The sequence below is a fragment of the Eleutherodactylus coqui genome, chromosome 6 (genome assembly GCF_035609145.1).
Source record: "Eleutherodactylus coqui strain aEleCoq1 chromosome 6, aEleCoq1.hap1, whole genome shotgun sequence".
NCBI lineage: Eukaryota > Metazoa > Chordata > Amphibia > Anura > Eleutherodactylidae > Eleutherodactylus > Eleutherodactylus coqui.
In genome coordinates, this window is record NC_089842.1 from 231,846,371 (window position 1) to 231,859,495 (window position 13,125).

General features: G+C 46.1%; 1 protein-coding gene across 1 annotated transcript; it reads left to right on the forward strand.

Moving 5' to 3' along the window:
• The first annotated feature begins 1,680 nt into the window (after window positions 1–1,680).
• On the forward strand, window positions 1,681–2,601 carry LOC136571870 (olfactory receptor 12D1-like). The gene has a single exon (XM_066572486.1). The coding sequence runs from the start codon at window positions 1,681–1,683 to the stop codon at window positions 2,599–2,601; it is 921 nt and encodes a 306-aa protein (XP_066428583.1).
• The last annotated feature ends 10,524 nt before the right edge of the window (window positions 2,602–13,125 follow it).

A 13,125-nucleotide genomic window follows, 5' to 3' on the forward strand; every position in this document is an offset into this window, starting at 1 on the left:
TCTTAACTTACTGCAATTGTGCTTGTGATTTGCTGATTTATGAAGACATCCTGGATCTAACAAGTGGTAGTCTATAAAAAATGCCTGTTAAAGAATACTTTAACCTGTTAGAGATTGACCTCATTAATGGTCTTTATACCTGTACATACATCTTAAAAGCAGTGGCTTGGCTGACTACTGACAGTCCCACTAAAAAAAAAGCTCTCATATAGTTATGTCAATGAGTTATGTCTCTTGTAATATGAAAATCACTTGTTCCCCTCTCTAAAGGGTAAAATATGCCCTAATTAATTTTTTGACATATTATTATGCACAGAGATAATGCACTAGCATATAGAAATAGTATATTATGGTAACAAAACATATATCAAATATTACATTTGCCTGAAGTGCTCCAAAATGCTAACAAGTGAAAAAAAATTACAAATAAATTACAAAGCAATTACTCAGCCCCCCAAAAATTGAACAAAAAGTGATCAAAAAAATGCATAAACACGAAAATGCAGTTTTCTCAGCAAAAAAAGAGTAAAGTAAAAAGGCTCAGTTCTAATGTCTTCTTAATTGTGGCTTACAAGTAATAAAACATTAAAAACCATATACCGTATATTCCGGCGTATAAGGCGACGGGGCGTATAAGACGGCCCCCCAACTGTCACCTTATACGCCAGGAATACAGTGGAGCAAAAAAAAAAAAATCATTACTCACCTTCCCTGGCGTTCTGCGGCGCTGCTGCAGGCTGTCGCTCCCTCCTGGTCCCCGGCAGAGCATTGCTTTCTGGACACAGGGCCGTCAGCCAATCACAGCCATTCAATGACATCATTGAATGGCTGTGATTGGCTGAAGGCACGTGTGTTTTAGCCAATCACAGTCATTTAATGATGTCATTGAATTGCTGTGATTGGCTGACAGCGTGTGTTAGCCAATCACAGTATTAGCTTTCTGGAGGCGGGGATTTCAAGCCCTGCGTCCAGAAAGCAATGCTCTGCCGGGGACCAGGAGGGAGCGACAGCCTGCAGCAGCGCCAGGGGGAGGTGACTAATGATTTTTTTTTTGACACTTTCTTTTTTTTGTATTACCGGCGTATAAGACGACCCCCGACTTCAGAGCAGATTTTTCGGGATTCCAAAGTCGTCTTATATGCCGGTATATACGGTAAATTTGAGGTTGTCATTATGATACTAACCCACACATTAAAGATCACATGTCATTTACTGCACAGTGTAAAAAAAGACCTTGGATGGAGCATGTCACAGTTTTTTCATACAGAGCCCAACAGAAAAACATGTAACTGCCTCATTACGAAATCATAGTTATACAGATGGACAACAGATTTCTATGTTTCTGTGAGTATCATGTTACCAGCCATCATATTGTAGTGTGCTGACGAACCCTTAAAAGACTGAACTTAAAGATGTGGAGCAACATACAAACATAATTCTAGTAGCGGCAAAGATGATGAATAGATATGATTGAAAAATACAAGATAACATTTATACAATTTGGGGGGGTAATTATCTTCCAGCAATCATGGCAACGGATTCTGATCCTCTATCAAGAGTTTTTTATGGCATAAGAACATCAATTATTTTTGTGATATTGAATTTACCTTCTCAAAATACACTGGGCATTAACTTCTTCTATTTAGCCACTGTATGCTGTTTTTTTGCACAGCACATACAATGAGTTTAGAAAATTCCACCTTTGTAACTGGCTTTGTCTTGACTGGCCTGGTAATACAAGCCGATTTACAGGTAATTCTCATCTTAAGCCTTTTGATTTTATATATAGTAACCTTGGTAGCAAATCTGTCTATAATAATTATTGCTATTTCTGATCACACTCTCCATATACCCATGTATGCCTTTTTGGGGAACTTGGCTTTCGTTGACATCTGTTTCTCATCGGTGGTTGTCCCCAAGATGCTCACAGATTTTATGTCTCAGAAGAAGATGATCTCCTTTTGGGGCTGCATGCTACAAATACATTTCTTCCATTTCTTGGGCAGTACAGAAGCCATATTATTTTCAGTCATGTCTTTTGATAGATATGTGGCTATTGCACAACCTTTGAAATACTCAACCATCATGAGTTACAATGTTTGTTTATGCTTAGGATCATGTTCTTGGGTTATCGGATTCTTTCATGCGTTGTTACACACTATAATGACAGCAAGGCTTCCATTCTGTGGACCAAATATAGTGAAGCATTTCTTTTGTGATGTTAAACCAATGCTTAACTTGGCCTGTACAGATGTATCTCTTAATTTGAAGCTGCTTGCTATTGTCACTGGAGCAATAGCGACATCAACCTTAACATTAACAATCCTTTCTTATGTCTTCATCAGCAAATTTCTTTTAAAAATAAAGACTTCACAGGGACGAAAACGTGCGCTGTCTACATGTAGTGGCCATTTAACTTTAGTTGCCCTCTTTTACGGAACAGCCATTTTCACTTATGCCACAAAAGGCTCCTTAGATGAAGACAGAACAGCTGCCATTATCTTCACTGTAATAACTCCAGCTTTAAATCCAATTATATATACGTTAAGAAACAAAGACATAAAAAAAGCTTTGAAAAAGCTGTTTAAAACATCTCATTGAAAAAAATATATAGAAAATCATACAGGATTTACATCATAAATAGAGATGAGCGAGCACCAAAATGCTCCAGTGCTCGTTACTCGAGTCGAACTTTCAGTGATGCTCGAGAGTTTGAAGTCAATGGGCGACTCGAGCATTTTTGTATATGACTGGTGCTCCGCTAAGGTTTTCATTTGTGAAAATCTTAGCAAATCACCAAAGTCATGTAAAAAACACAGAAATGGATAGGGCAGGCGAGGAGCAACATGCAGGGCTGCATTTCGGGCTCCGAGGTCTCACTATTAAGCCACAATAGTGGCAAGAGTGAGACCCCCCCCCCGCACTGTCAGTATTAAGATCGTTCTCCTCTGCCACAGCTGTAACAGCTGTGGCAGAGAAGAACGATGTTAGCCCATTGAATTCAATGGAGCCGGCAATACAGCCGGCTCCATTGAAAGCAATGGGCTGCCGGCGAGCGCGGGATGAATTTTCGGGAAGGGCTTAAAAATATAAGCCCTTACCTGAAAATCCTCCTAAAATGTGTAAAAATAATTTAAAAAAATGTATACTCACCTTTCCGCTGCAGCCAGTGTTCAGCCGCGTCTGGCCGGCAGTTCTCCTGAATTGCTTTCTGTAGTATTCAGCAGGTGGGGATTTAAAATCCCCGCCTGCTGAATGAGCTGCCTCTGATTGGTCACAGCCTCACCAATCAGAGGCAGCTCTCACTCACCCATTCATGAATTCATGAATCGGTGAGTGAGTGCTGCCTCTGATTGGCTCAGCGCTGGGACCAATCAGGGGCAGCTCTCAGCTGTCATTCAGCTGTATTGCCGGCTCCATTGAATTCAATGTTCAGTGCTCGTTTAATCGAGACGAGTACCGCGTGGTGCTCATCTCGAGTAACGAGCATCTCGAGCACCCTAATACTCGAACGAGCATCAAGCTCGGACGAGTATGCTCGCTCATCTCTACATGGTACAGCAAGTTATCTTAACCCATTAAACAGCTTTGTTATATTTTCTTAACACTTCAAACCCATTGTAAAGCAATTCAAGTTTAAATAAACCACCCTAATAGGCCTCTGTACATGTGCAGAAATTCTGCAACTGGATTTCCTACAGAATTTCCGCCCGTGGCAGCCTCCATAAGATTGCATTGCAAAACTCAATCCTATGCACACAGCTGCGATTTGTCCACGTGAAAGCAAATCGTGGCATGTTCTATTTCTGTGCGGGTCTCGCAGAGGCTCGCACAGAAATGTCAGTAGTGACGGGCTGGCTCCGCTCTGCGCATGCGCCGGCTGACTGGCAGCCGGTGCATAGCAGAGACTAAAGACGCCAAAGACGCCGGGAGCAGGTGAGCCGCAGGCCACTGCAGGGGCACGGGTCTGCATTTTGCTGCGAGAATTCTCGCAGCGGGATCCGACCTGGCTGTCTCCAGGCGACCATAGTGTGAGTGAAACTATAGTGTCTGTTGAACACAATCTTGTTTCCCTTCCATTTTGACTTATTTACTTGACATATGTTCAGATATTTTTGTAAAGACGATTGCAAAGCCTGAAGAAGTAAAAACTGTGCATAACTTTATGCTCATACAAATGTGTAGCCAGACAGCTGACTAAATATGGACTTTGTCGTAGAAATGTATTAGTAAATAGAACATTTTATTATCTTTTTTACTTTATTTGATTTTCTGTAGATTTAAACCATGACTAAGCTTAGGAATACTTATAGATTACCAATTAATGATCTCAGACAGCTCATCATGACCAAGTGACCAAACAACTGATGTCACTGCACGAGCTAAAAGGCATAACAAGTTATGCATATGTTGAATCAGGTGACTTTTGGTCACCTGACTTCAATATATTTGTCTTAAAGGACTATAAATTATTTGGCTGTACGACAAATAAACAGAATCATTAGCAATTTACACAAATCAGTGTGTGACCTGTGATTCTCCGAGCGGTTCATATTAACTCTTAATATGGAACACCAAAAAGATACATATAGCACTACATTGCACTAAAAATAGAATGGCACACCATATCATGTCATGTTAAGAGTCAAGCTAAAGAAAAATACACCTGTATTGCTTGAGAAAGAGGCCCTGGAGCCTAGAAATGTGTTGTAGAGTCTTGAGTGCAATAAATCTTGTATTCCGTCCATTGAGACCTCTGGTCAGACACATTGCATATGTCTTTTTCATTCCAGTGGGATTCTCATATCACAACCCAGTGTTCCTTTCCATAGTGTGGCTGGCACCTGTTGTGGGGATTGTAGACATTAACCGCCAGATCTGACAGATAATTATGTTGTGCTCAGTATACACAAAGTAACACGTTGAATGTTTGATTCTTGATTAACCAGCTGACATGTTGTTAATTATTAACCCTATGGGTGCTATATGTGCCTTAGGCTTTTCCTTGCTATATTGCATGAACACTAGGAAGGGTGTTAGCAAGTCGTTGTGGGGTTTTGAGTTAGCAAGTGCTAGGTCTGTACTTTTGTGAGCTGGGGAGGCGAGGCTAAACATTTAGTCAGTAGACAGACTTGCCTAAGACTTCTATTTGTTCATGCCCTGTGATATATGAACTGCACTGTGGTTTTGGTGTGAAGACTGAATAAAAACTGACACGGCCAATTTAACATGAAACCATGTTTCAGAGTACATTTTGTGTGCGTCAATCATCTTACCCCAAAAAATGGCTGACCCAGTGAGCTAGCATATCCCAAGTATCACAATATACAATCTTTAATTTATTCTTTTTGGATATTTCCAGCAGCTCCATTGAAATGAATGGAACACTGGCTGTGCATGCTTAGCCAGTGCTCAATTCACAGTGACGTTACTGCAGTAGGAGAAGCAAACCCAGTAATGATTGGAGAGTGGGACATGGGAGTCCAGTTCTGCAGATTGCCTGAAGTCTCAGCAGTGAGACCCACTCCAATTAGCAACCTATACCCTAACCATAACTTGCAATTCAGGTCCAACCCCTTTTAAAATATGCCATCATTCTATTGGAACAGGTGTGAACATGATAACGACAGATATTGTATTGATTTTATTGATGTTTTTAATGATAGTTTTACGTTGTTTTGTAGATTTTTTAAAAGTTACTGACAGCAGGATCCCACATTAATTGTATACACACATGTATATACATATCTCCTTAGTGCACCTTAATGACCCGTTAATTTTTTTCATCGTTGTGTTCCAGTAGCCATCTCTTTAAAATTTTTCCATCAATGTAGCCATATGAGGCCTCGGTCAGACGAGCAATTTTTTTTAGTGAATGAATAGGCGTGCTTAAAAGGTGGCTCTATTAAAACCAATGCTTTCCAATAAAAGCGTTCACATGTTCGTTTTTTAGAGGCACTAAATAATCACACCTGAAAAGATAGGACATGCGAGTGCAAATGCAGCTGTTCACGTGATATCTCTACACGCAATGTGCATTTTGTTTTCGTGCGGCTTTTTATCTGACCGAGCCTAGGGGGTGTGTATTTTGTGGGACAAATTGTAATTTTTAATGGCATCATTTTAGGGTACATATACTGTACTGTATAACTTTTAATCCTTTTTTTAGGGCGATTGGGGAATAAACTGAAATTCAGCTTTTTTTTTCGTGGATTTCACTTTCATGACATCCAGTGTGCAAAATAAATAACATGATGACTTTATTCTCTGGGTTAGCAGAATTCTGGCGATACCAAGTTTATACAGTTTTTCTATGTTTTGCTATTATTCTACAGAAAAAAAAAAATTTTTTTTAAATGATTTGCATTTGTATTGCCACATTCCCAGAGTCATAGCATTTTTACTTAACCATCGAGAGAGCTCTAAAAGGCCTTCGTCAGACAAGCAATTTTTTGAACACATGAATAGGTGTGCTTAAAAAGTAGCTCTATTAGAACTAGAGATGAGCGAGCACCAAAATGCTCGGGTGCTCGTTACTCAAGTCGAACTTTCCGCGATGCTCGATGTTTCGTTTGGAGTAACGAACCCCATTGAAGTCAATGGGCGACCCGAGCATTTTTTTATGGGACCTATGCTCCGCTAAGGTTTTCATTTGTGAAAATCTGGGAAATTCAAGAAAGTGATGGGAACGAGACATAAACGGATGGGCGAGGGGCTACATGTTGGGCTGCATCTCAAGTTCCCAGGTCCCACTATTAAGCCACAATAGCGGCAAGAGTGGGCCCCCCCTCCAACAATTTTTACTTCTGAAAAACCCTCATTAGCACGGCATACCTTAGCTAAGCACCACACTACCACCAACAAAGCACAATCACTGCCTGCATGACACTCCACTGCCACTTCTCCTGGGTAACATGCTGCCCAACCGCCCATTTCAGTAATAGTAGCAGTCAAGACAGGCCCCAGTAACAATTCCAAAGTAGCAGTTTAGGGGGAGCACAGTATTAGTTCCATTTCAGTAGTAGTAGCAGTCTAGACACGCCCCAGTAACATATCACTAGCCGCAGTATAGGGGGAGCACAGTATTAGTTCCATTTCAGTAGTAGTAGCACTCAAGACAGGCCACAGTAACATTCCCGTTGCAGCAGTTTAGAGAGATAACAGTCTCTTTCACATTTCAGTAGTTGCAGTATAGACAAGGCCCCAGTTACATTTATGTAGCAAAAGTGTAGGCCAACCCCACACACCTTGCTGTACCATGAGTGCAGGCGAAGCCCACAAAAATTACTAGGATTACACTGTAGGCGAGGGCCCAAAAAAATTGGTGTACCAACAGTACTATTGTACCTCAGAAAAATTGCCCATGCCCAACCAAGAGGGCAGGTGAAACCCATTAATCGCTTAGCGTACTGTGGCTTAATTTGTAACTAGGCCTGGAGGCAGCCCAGTTAAAACAAAAATTGATTCAGGTGCAAGTTTCAACGCTTTAATGAGAATTGAAACGTATAAACATTGTTTACAAAAGTAATATGACTGAGCCTTGTGGGCCTAAGAAAAATTGCCTGTTCGGCGTGATTACGTGAGGTTTCAGGAGGAGGAGCAGGAGGAGGAGGATGAATATAATACACAAATTGATGAAGCTAAAAGGTCCCCGTTTTTTATGGTGATAGAGAACGATGCTTCCATCCGCGGGTGCAGCCTACGTATTGTTTAGGTACCGCTGCTGTCCGCTGGTAGAGAACAGAAGTCTGGGGAAAACCAGGCTTTGTTCATCTTTATGAGTGTAAGGCTGTCGGCACTGTGAGTTGACAGGCGGGTACGCTTATCCGTGATGATTCCCCCAGCCGCACTAAACACCCTCTCTGACAAGACGCTAGCCGCAGGACAAGCAAGCACCTCCAGGGCATACAGCGCGAGTTCAGGCCACGTGTCCAGCTTCGACACCCAGTAGTTGTATGGAGCAGATGCGTCACGGAGGATGGTCGTGCGATTGGCTACGTACTCCCTCACCATCCTTTTAGAGTGCTCCCGCCGACTCAGCCTTGACTGGGGAGCGGTGATACAGTCTTGCTGGGGAGCCATAAAGCTGTCAAAGGCCTTGGAGAGTGTTCCCCTCCCTGCACTGTACATGCTGCCTGATCTCCGCGCCTCCCCTGCTACCTGGCCCTCGAAACTGCGCCTTCTGCCACTAGCGCTGTCGGATGGGAATTTTACCATCAGCTTGTCCGCCAGGGTCCTGTGGTATAGCATCACTCTCGAACCCCTTTCCTCTTCGGGTATGAGAGTGGAAAGGTTCTCCTTATACCGTGGGTCGAGCAGTGTGTACACCCAGTAATCCGTAGTGGCCAGAATATGTGTAACGCGAGGGTCACAAGAAAGGCATCCTAACATGAAGTCAGCCATGTGTGCCAGGGTACCTGTACGCAACACATGGCTGTCCTCACTAGGAAGATCACTTTCAGGATCCTCCTCAGGCCATACACGCTGAAAGGATGACAGGCAAGCAGCATGAGTACCCTCAGCAGTGGGCCAAGCTGTCTCTTCCCCCTCCTCCTAATGCTCCCCCCCTCCTCCTCCTCCAAAACGCGCTGAGATATAGACATGAGGGTGCTCTGACTATCCAGCGACATACTGTCTTCCCCCGCCTCCGTTTCCGAGCGCAAAGCGTCTGCCTTTATGCTTTGCAGGGAACTTCTCACGAGGCATAGCAGAGGAATGGTGACGCTAATGATTGCAGCATCCCCGCTCACCATCTGGGTAGACTCATGTTGGAGTTGGTATTCCACTATAGCTCTACACTGCTCATAGAGCCTGGCCAACATGTGGAGCGTAGAGTTCCACCATGTGGGCACGTCGTACAGCAGTCGGTGCACTGGCAGATTAACCGATGTTGCAGGGTCCGCAGGGTGGCAGCATCCGTGTTGGACTTGCGGAAATGTGCGCTGACCCGGCGCACCTTTCGGAGCAGGTCTGACAGGCATGGGTAGCTTTTCAGAAACCGCTGAACCACCAAATTAAAGACGTGGGCCAGGCATGGCACGTGCGTGAGGCTGCCGAGCTGCAGAGCCGCCACCAGGTTACGGCCGTTGTCACACACGGCCATGCCCGGTTGGAGGCTCAGCGGCGAAAGCCAGCGGTTGGTCTGCTCTGTCAGACCCTGCAGCAGTTCGTGGGCTGTGTGCCTCTTCTCTCCTAAGCTGAGTAGTTTCAGCACGGCCTGCTGATGCTTGCCCATCGCTGTGCTGCCATGCCGCGCGACACCGACTGCTGGTGACGTGCTGCTGCTGACACATCTTGATTGCGAGACAGAGGTTGCGTAGGAGGAGGAGGGTGGTTTAGTGGAGGAAGTATACACCGCCGCAGATACCAGCACCGAGCTGGGGCCCACAATTCTGGGGGTGGGTAGGACATGAGCGGTCCCTGGCTCTGACTCGGTCCCAGCCTCCACTAAATTCACCCAATGTGCCGTCAGGGAGATATAGTGGCCCTGCCCGCCTGTGCTTGTCCATGTGTCAGCTGTTAAGTGGACCTTGCAAGTAACCGCGTTGGTGAGGGCGCATACAATGTTGCGGGAGACGTGGTCGTGCAGGGCTGGGACGGCACATCGGGAAAAGTAGTGGCGACTGGGAACCGAGTAGAGCGGGGCGCCATCATGTTTTTGAAAGCCTCCGTTTCCACAAGCCTATACGGCAGCATCTCCAGGCTGATTAATTTGGCTATGTGCACGTTTAACATTTGAGCGTGCGGGTGCGTGGCGGCGTACTTGCGCTTGCGCTCAAACAGTTGCACCAGCGACGGCTGGACGCTGCGCTGAGAGACATTGCTGGATGGCGCCGAGGACAGCGGAGCTGAGCGTGTGGGTGAAGGCCGGGAGACGGTCGTGCCTGTGTCCTGAGAGGGGGGTTGGATCTCAGTGGCAAGTTGGGGCACAGGGGGAGAGTCAGCGGTGCAAACCGGAAGCGGTGAACAGCCTTCGTCACACCTTGTGGGGTGCTTGCTGGTGGTGGTGAGGCTGGTGGTGGTGGCTCCCCTGCCGATCTTAGCGCGACAAACCTTGCACACCACAGTTCGTCGGTTGTCTGCACTCTCTGTGAAAAACTGCCACACCTTTGAGCACCTCGGCCTCTGCAGGGTGGCATGGCGCGAGGGGGCGCTTTGGGAAACAGTTGGTGGATTATTCGGTCTGGCCCTGCCTCTACCCCTGGCCACTGCACTGCCTCTTCCAACCTGCCCTGCTGCTACACTTGCCTCCCCCTCTGAAGACCTGTCCTCAGTAGGCTTAGCAAACCAGGTGGGGTCAGTCACCTCATCGTCCAGCTGCTCTTCCTCCAAATCCTCTGTGCGCTCCTTCCTCGGACTTACTGCCCTTACTACTACCTCACTGATAGACAACTGTGTCTCATCGTCATCATCCTCCTCACCCACTGAAAGCTCTTGAGACAGTTGCCGGAAGTCCCCAGCCTCATCCCCCGGACCCCGGGAACTTTCCAAAGGTTGGGCATCGGTCACGACAAACTCCTCCGGTGGGAGAGGAACCACTGCTGCTCAATCTGGGCAGGGGCCCGAGAACAGTTCCTGGGAGTCTGCCTGCTCCTCAGAATGTGTCATTTTCATGGAGTGAGGAGGCTGGGAGGAAGGAGGAGCAGCAGCCAGAGGATTCAGAGCTGCAGCTGTGGACAGCGTAGAAGACTGGGTGGTCGATAGATTGCTGGATGTACTTTCTGCCATCCACGACAGGACCTGCTCACACTGCTCAGTTTCTAATAAAGGTCTACCGCGTGGACCCATTAATTGTGAGATGAATCTGGGAACCCCAGAAACTTGCCTCTCCCCTAATCCCGCAGCAGTCGGCTGTGATACAACTGGACCAGGAGCTCGGCCTGTGCCCACACCCTGACTTGGGCCTCCGCGTCCTCACCCGTGTCCACGTCCTCTAGGCTTACCCCTACCCCTCAGCATGGTCTATTACAAGTAGAGCAGAAACAGAACGCTGTAATTAAATGTGACGCTTATTGGCCTGTGGTTGGAGGCTGACTCCGCTTACGGAACGCACAGCAGAGCCAGGAAACAATTATGCGCAAGCCTGTAGTGAGACCTAGGTGCGTATGACTGAGCTACTGGAATTCACAGCGCAGAACCAGTCAAGTGGACAAAGGCCAGTGGTAGGCCTTAAGTATTTTACTTCAATTTTTTAAAATGGTGAGGGGAAAAACCAGACAGACACCGTATGCAGCGTATATATGTATACTCTTTCCCTCTGGCGGGATGACGGCAATCATGTAACGGACACACAGCAGAACCAGGAAACAATTATGCACCAGCCTGTAGTGAGACCTAGGTGCGTATGACTGAGCTACTGGAATTCACAGCGAAGAACCAGTCAAGTGGCCAAATGCCAGTGGTAGGCCTTAAGTATTTTGCTTCAATTTTTTAAAATGGTGAGGTGAAAAACCAGACAGACACCGTATGCAGCATATATATGTATACTCTCTCCCTCTGGCGGGATGACGGCGATCATGTAACGGACACAGCAGAGCCAGGAAACAATTATGCGCAAGCCTGTAGTGAGACCTAGGTGCGTATGACTGAGCTACTGGAATTCACAGGGCAGAACCAGTCAAGTGGCCAAAGGCCAGTGGTAGGCCTTAAGTATTTTACTTCAATTTTTTAAAATGGTGAGGTGAAAAACCAGACAGACACCGTATGCAGCGTATATATGTATACTCTTTCCCTCTGGCGGGATGACGGCAATCATGTAACGGACACAGCAGAGCCAGGAAACAATTATGCGCAAGGCTGGGTATTAATCAGCGACTACTACCCCCAGCAGACACGCCGTAAACTGAAGACGGTCACAGGCAGGCCAAATATAGTATTTTTTCCACTTTTTGGGAAAAAAGCCCACTGCCTGTGATATAGCCTGTATATGGATTTCCCAGTTGGAGGATGACTGGTTACTGAAAGCACATTGTAGCCAGGAAACAATTATGTGCAAGGCTGGGTATTAGTCAGCGACTACTACCCCCAGCACACACGCCGTAAACTGAAGACGGTCACAGGCAGCCCAAATATAGTATTTTTTTCCACTTTTTAGGAAAAAGCCCACTGCCTATATAGCCAGTATATCTCGTTCCCTGTACCACTGTCCCTGCCTCAGCAGTACTGCCCCTATACTCTGTAAAATGACTGCAGACTGAGGACGCTATGGTCTGCACGCCCGATATACAAAGAAAAAAAAATTGTGCAACACTGCTAAAAGCAGCCTCTACAGTACTGCACACGGTCAGATGTGGCCCTAAGAAGGACCGTTGGGGTTCTTGAAGACTAAAATAACACCTAACGCTCTCCCTATAGCAGCTGCAGCAAGACAGCACTTTCCCTGATCTCTCTAAGCGTGCATCTGTGGTGAGCTGCAGGCGGGGCAGATTTAAATACTCGGTTGTCATCTGATCTCCCCAGCCACTCACTGCAGGGGGGTGGGATAGGGCTGGAATGTCACAGGAGGAAGTTGTAATGCCTTCCCTGTGTTTCTATTGGCCAGAAAAGCGCGCAAATTTCTCAGGGAACGAAATGTAAGGGAGTCGAACATCGCGTGGTGCTCGTCTCGATTAACGAGCATCTCGAACACCCTAATGCTCGAACGAGCATCAAGCTCGGACGAGTACGCTCGCTCATCTCTAGTTTTGATCCAACAATTGGACCTTTGTCGAGCTTGACAAAGGTCCAATTGTTGGATCAAGACGTTGTTTTTTATCATGGGAGAATAAAGAGTTTGTTTTATCTTTTCATACACTCCTGGATGCTGCCACATTCTTTTGGACTTATAATATGTGATTTGAGAGACACATCTGTTCGAAAATACAATATTAACTTTGAGATGAGCTCCTGATGAACTGTCCGTAATAGGACAGGGAAACGAGTTGAGCAACCCTTTTGTTCCAAAGTCAACGAACAAAAATGTTTCTAATTAGAGATGAGCGAGCATGTTCGGTAAGGTGAGTTACTCGAGCGAGCCTCGCTCATCTCGAGTAACTGCCTTCTCCTCCGAGCATGCTCAAGGGGGTGGCGGGGGTGAGGGGCGGGCAGCGAGGGTAGTGAGGGGGAGAGAGGAGAAGGCTCGGAGGA

Excerpts from the sequence above, each read along its gene's own strand:
- LOC136571870 (XM_066572486.1), top strand. The coding sequence starts at position 1,681 with ATGAGTTTAGAAAATTCCACCTTTGTAACTGGCTTTGTCTTGACTGGC.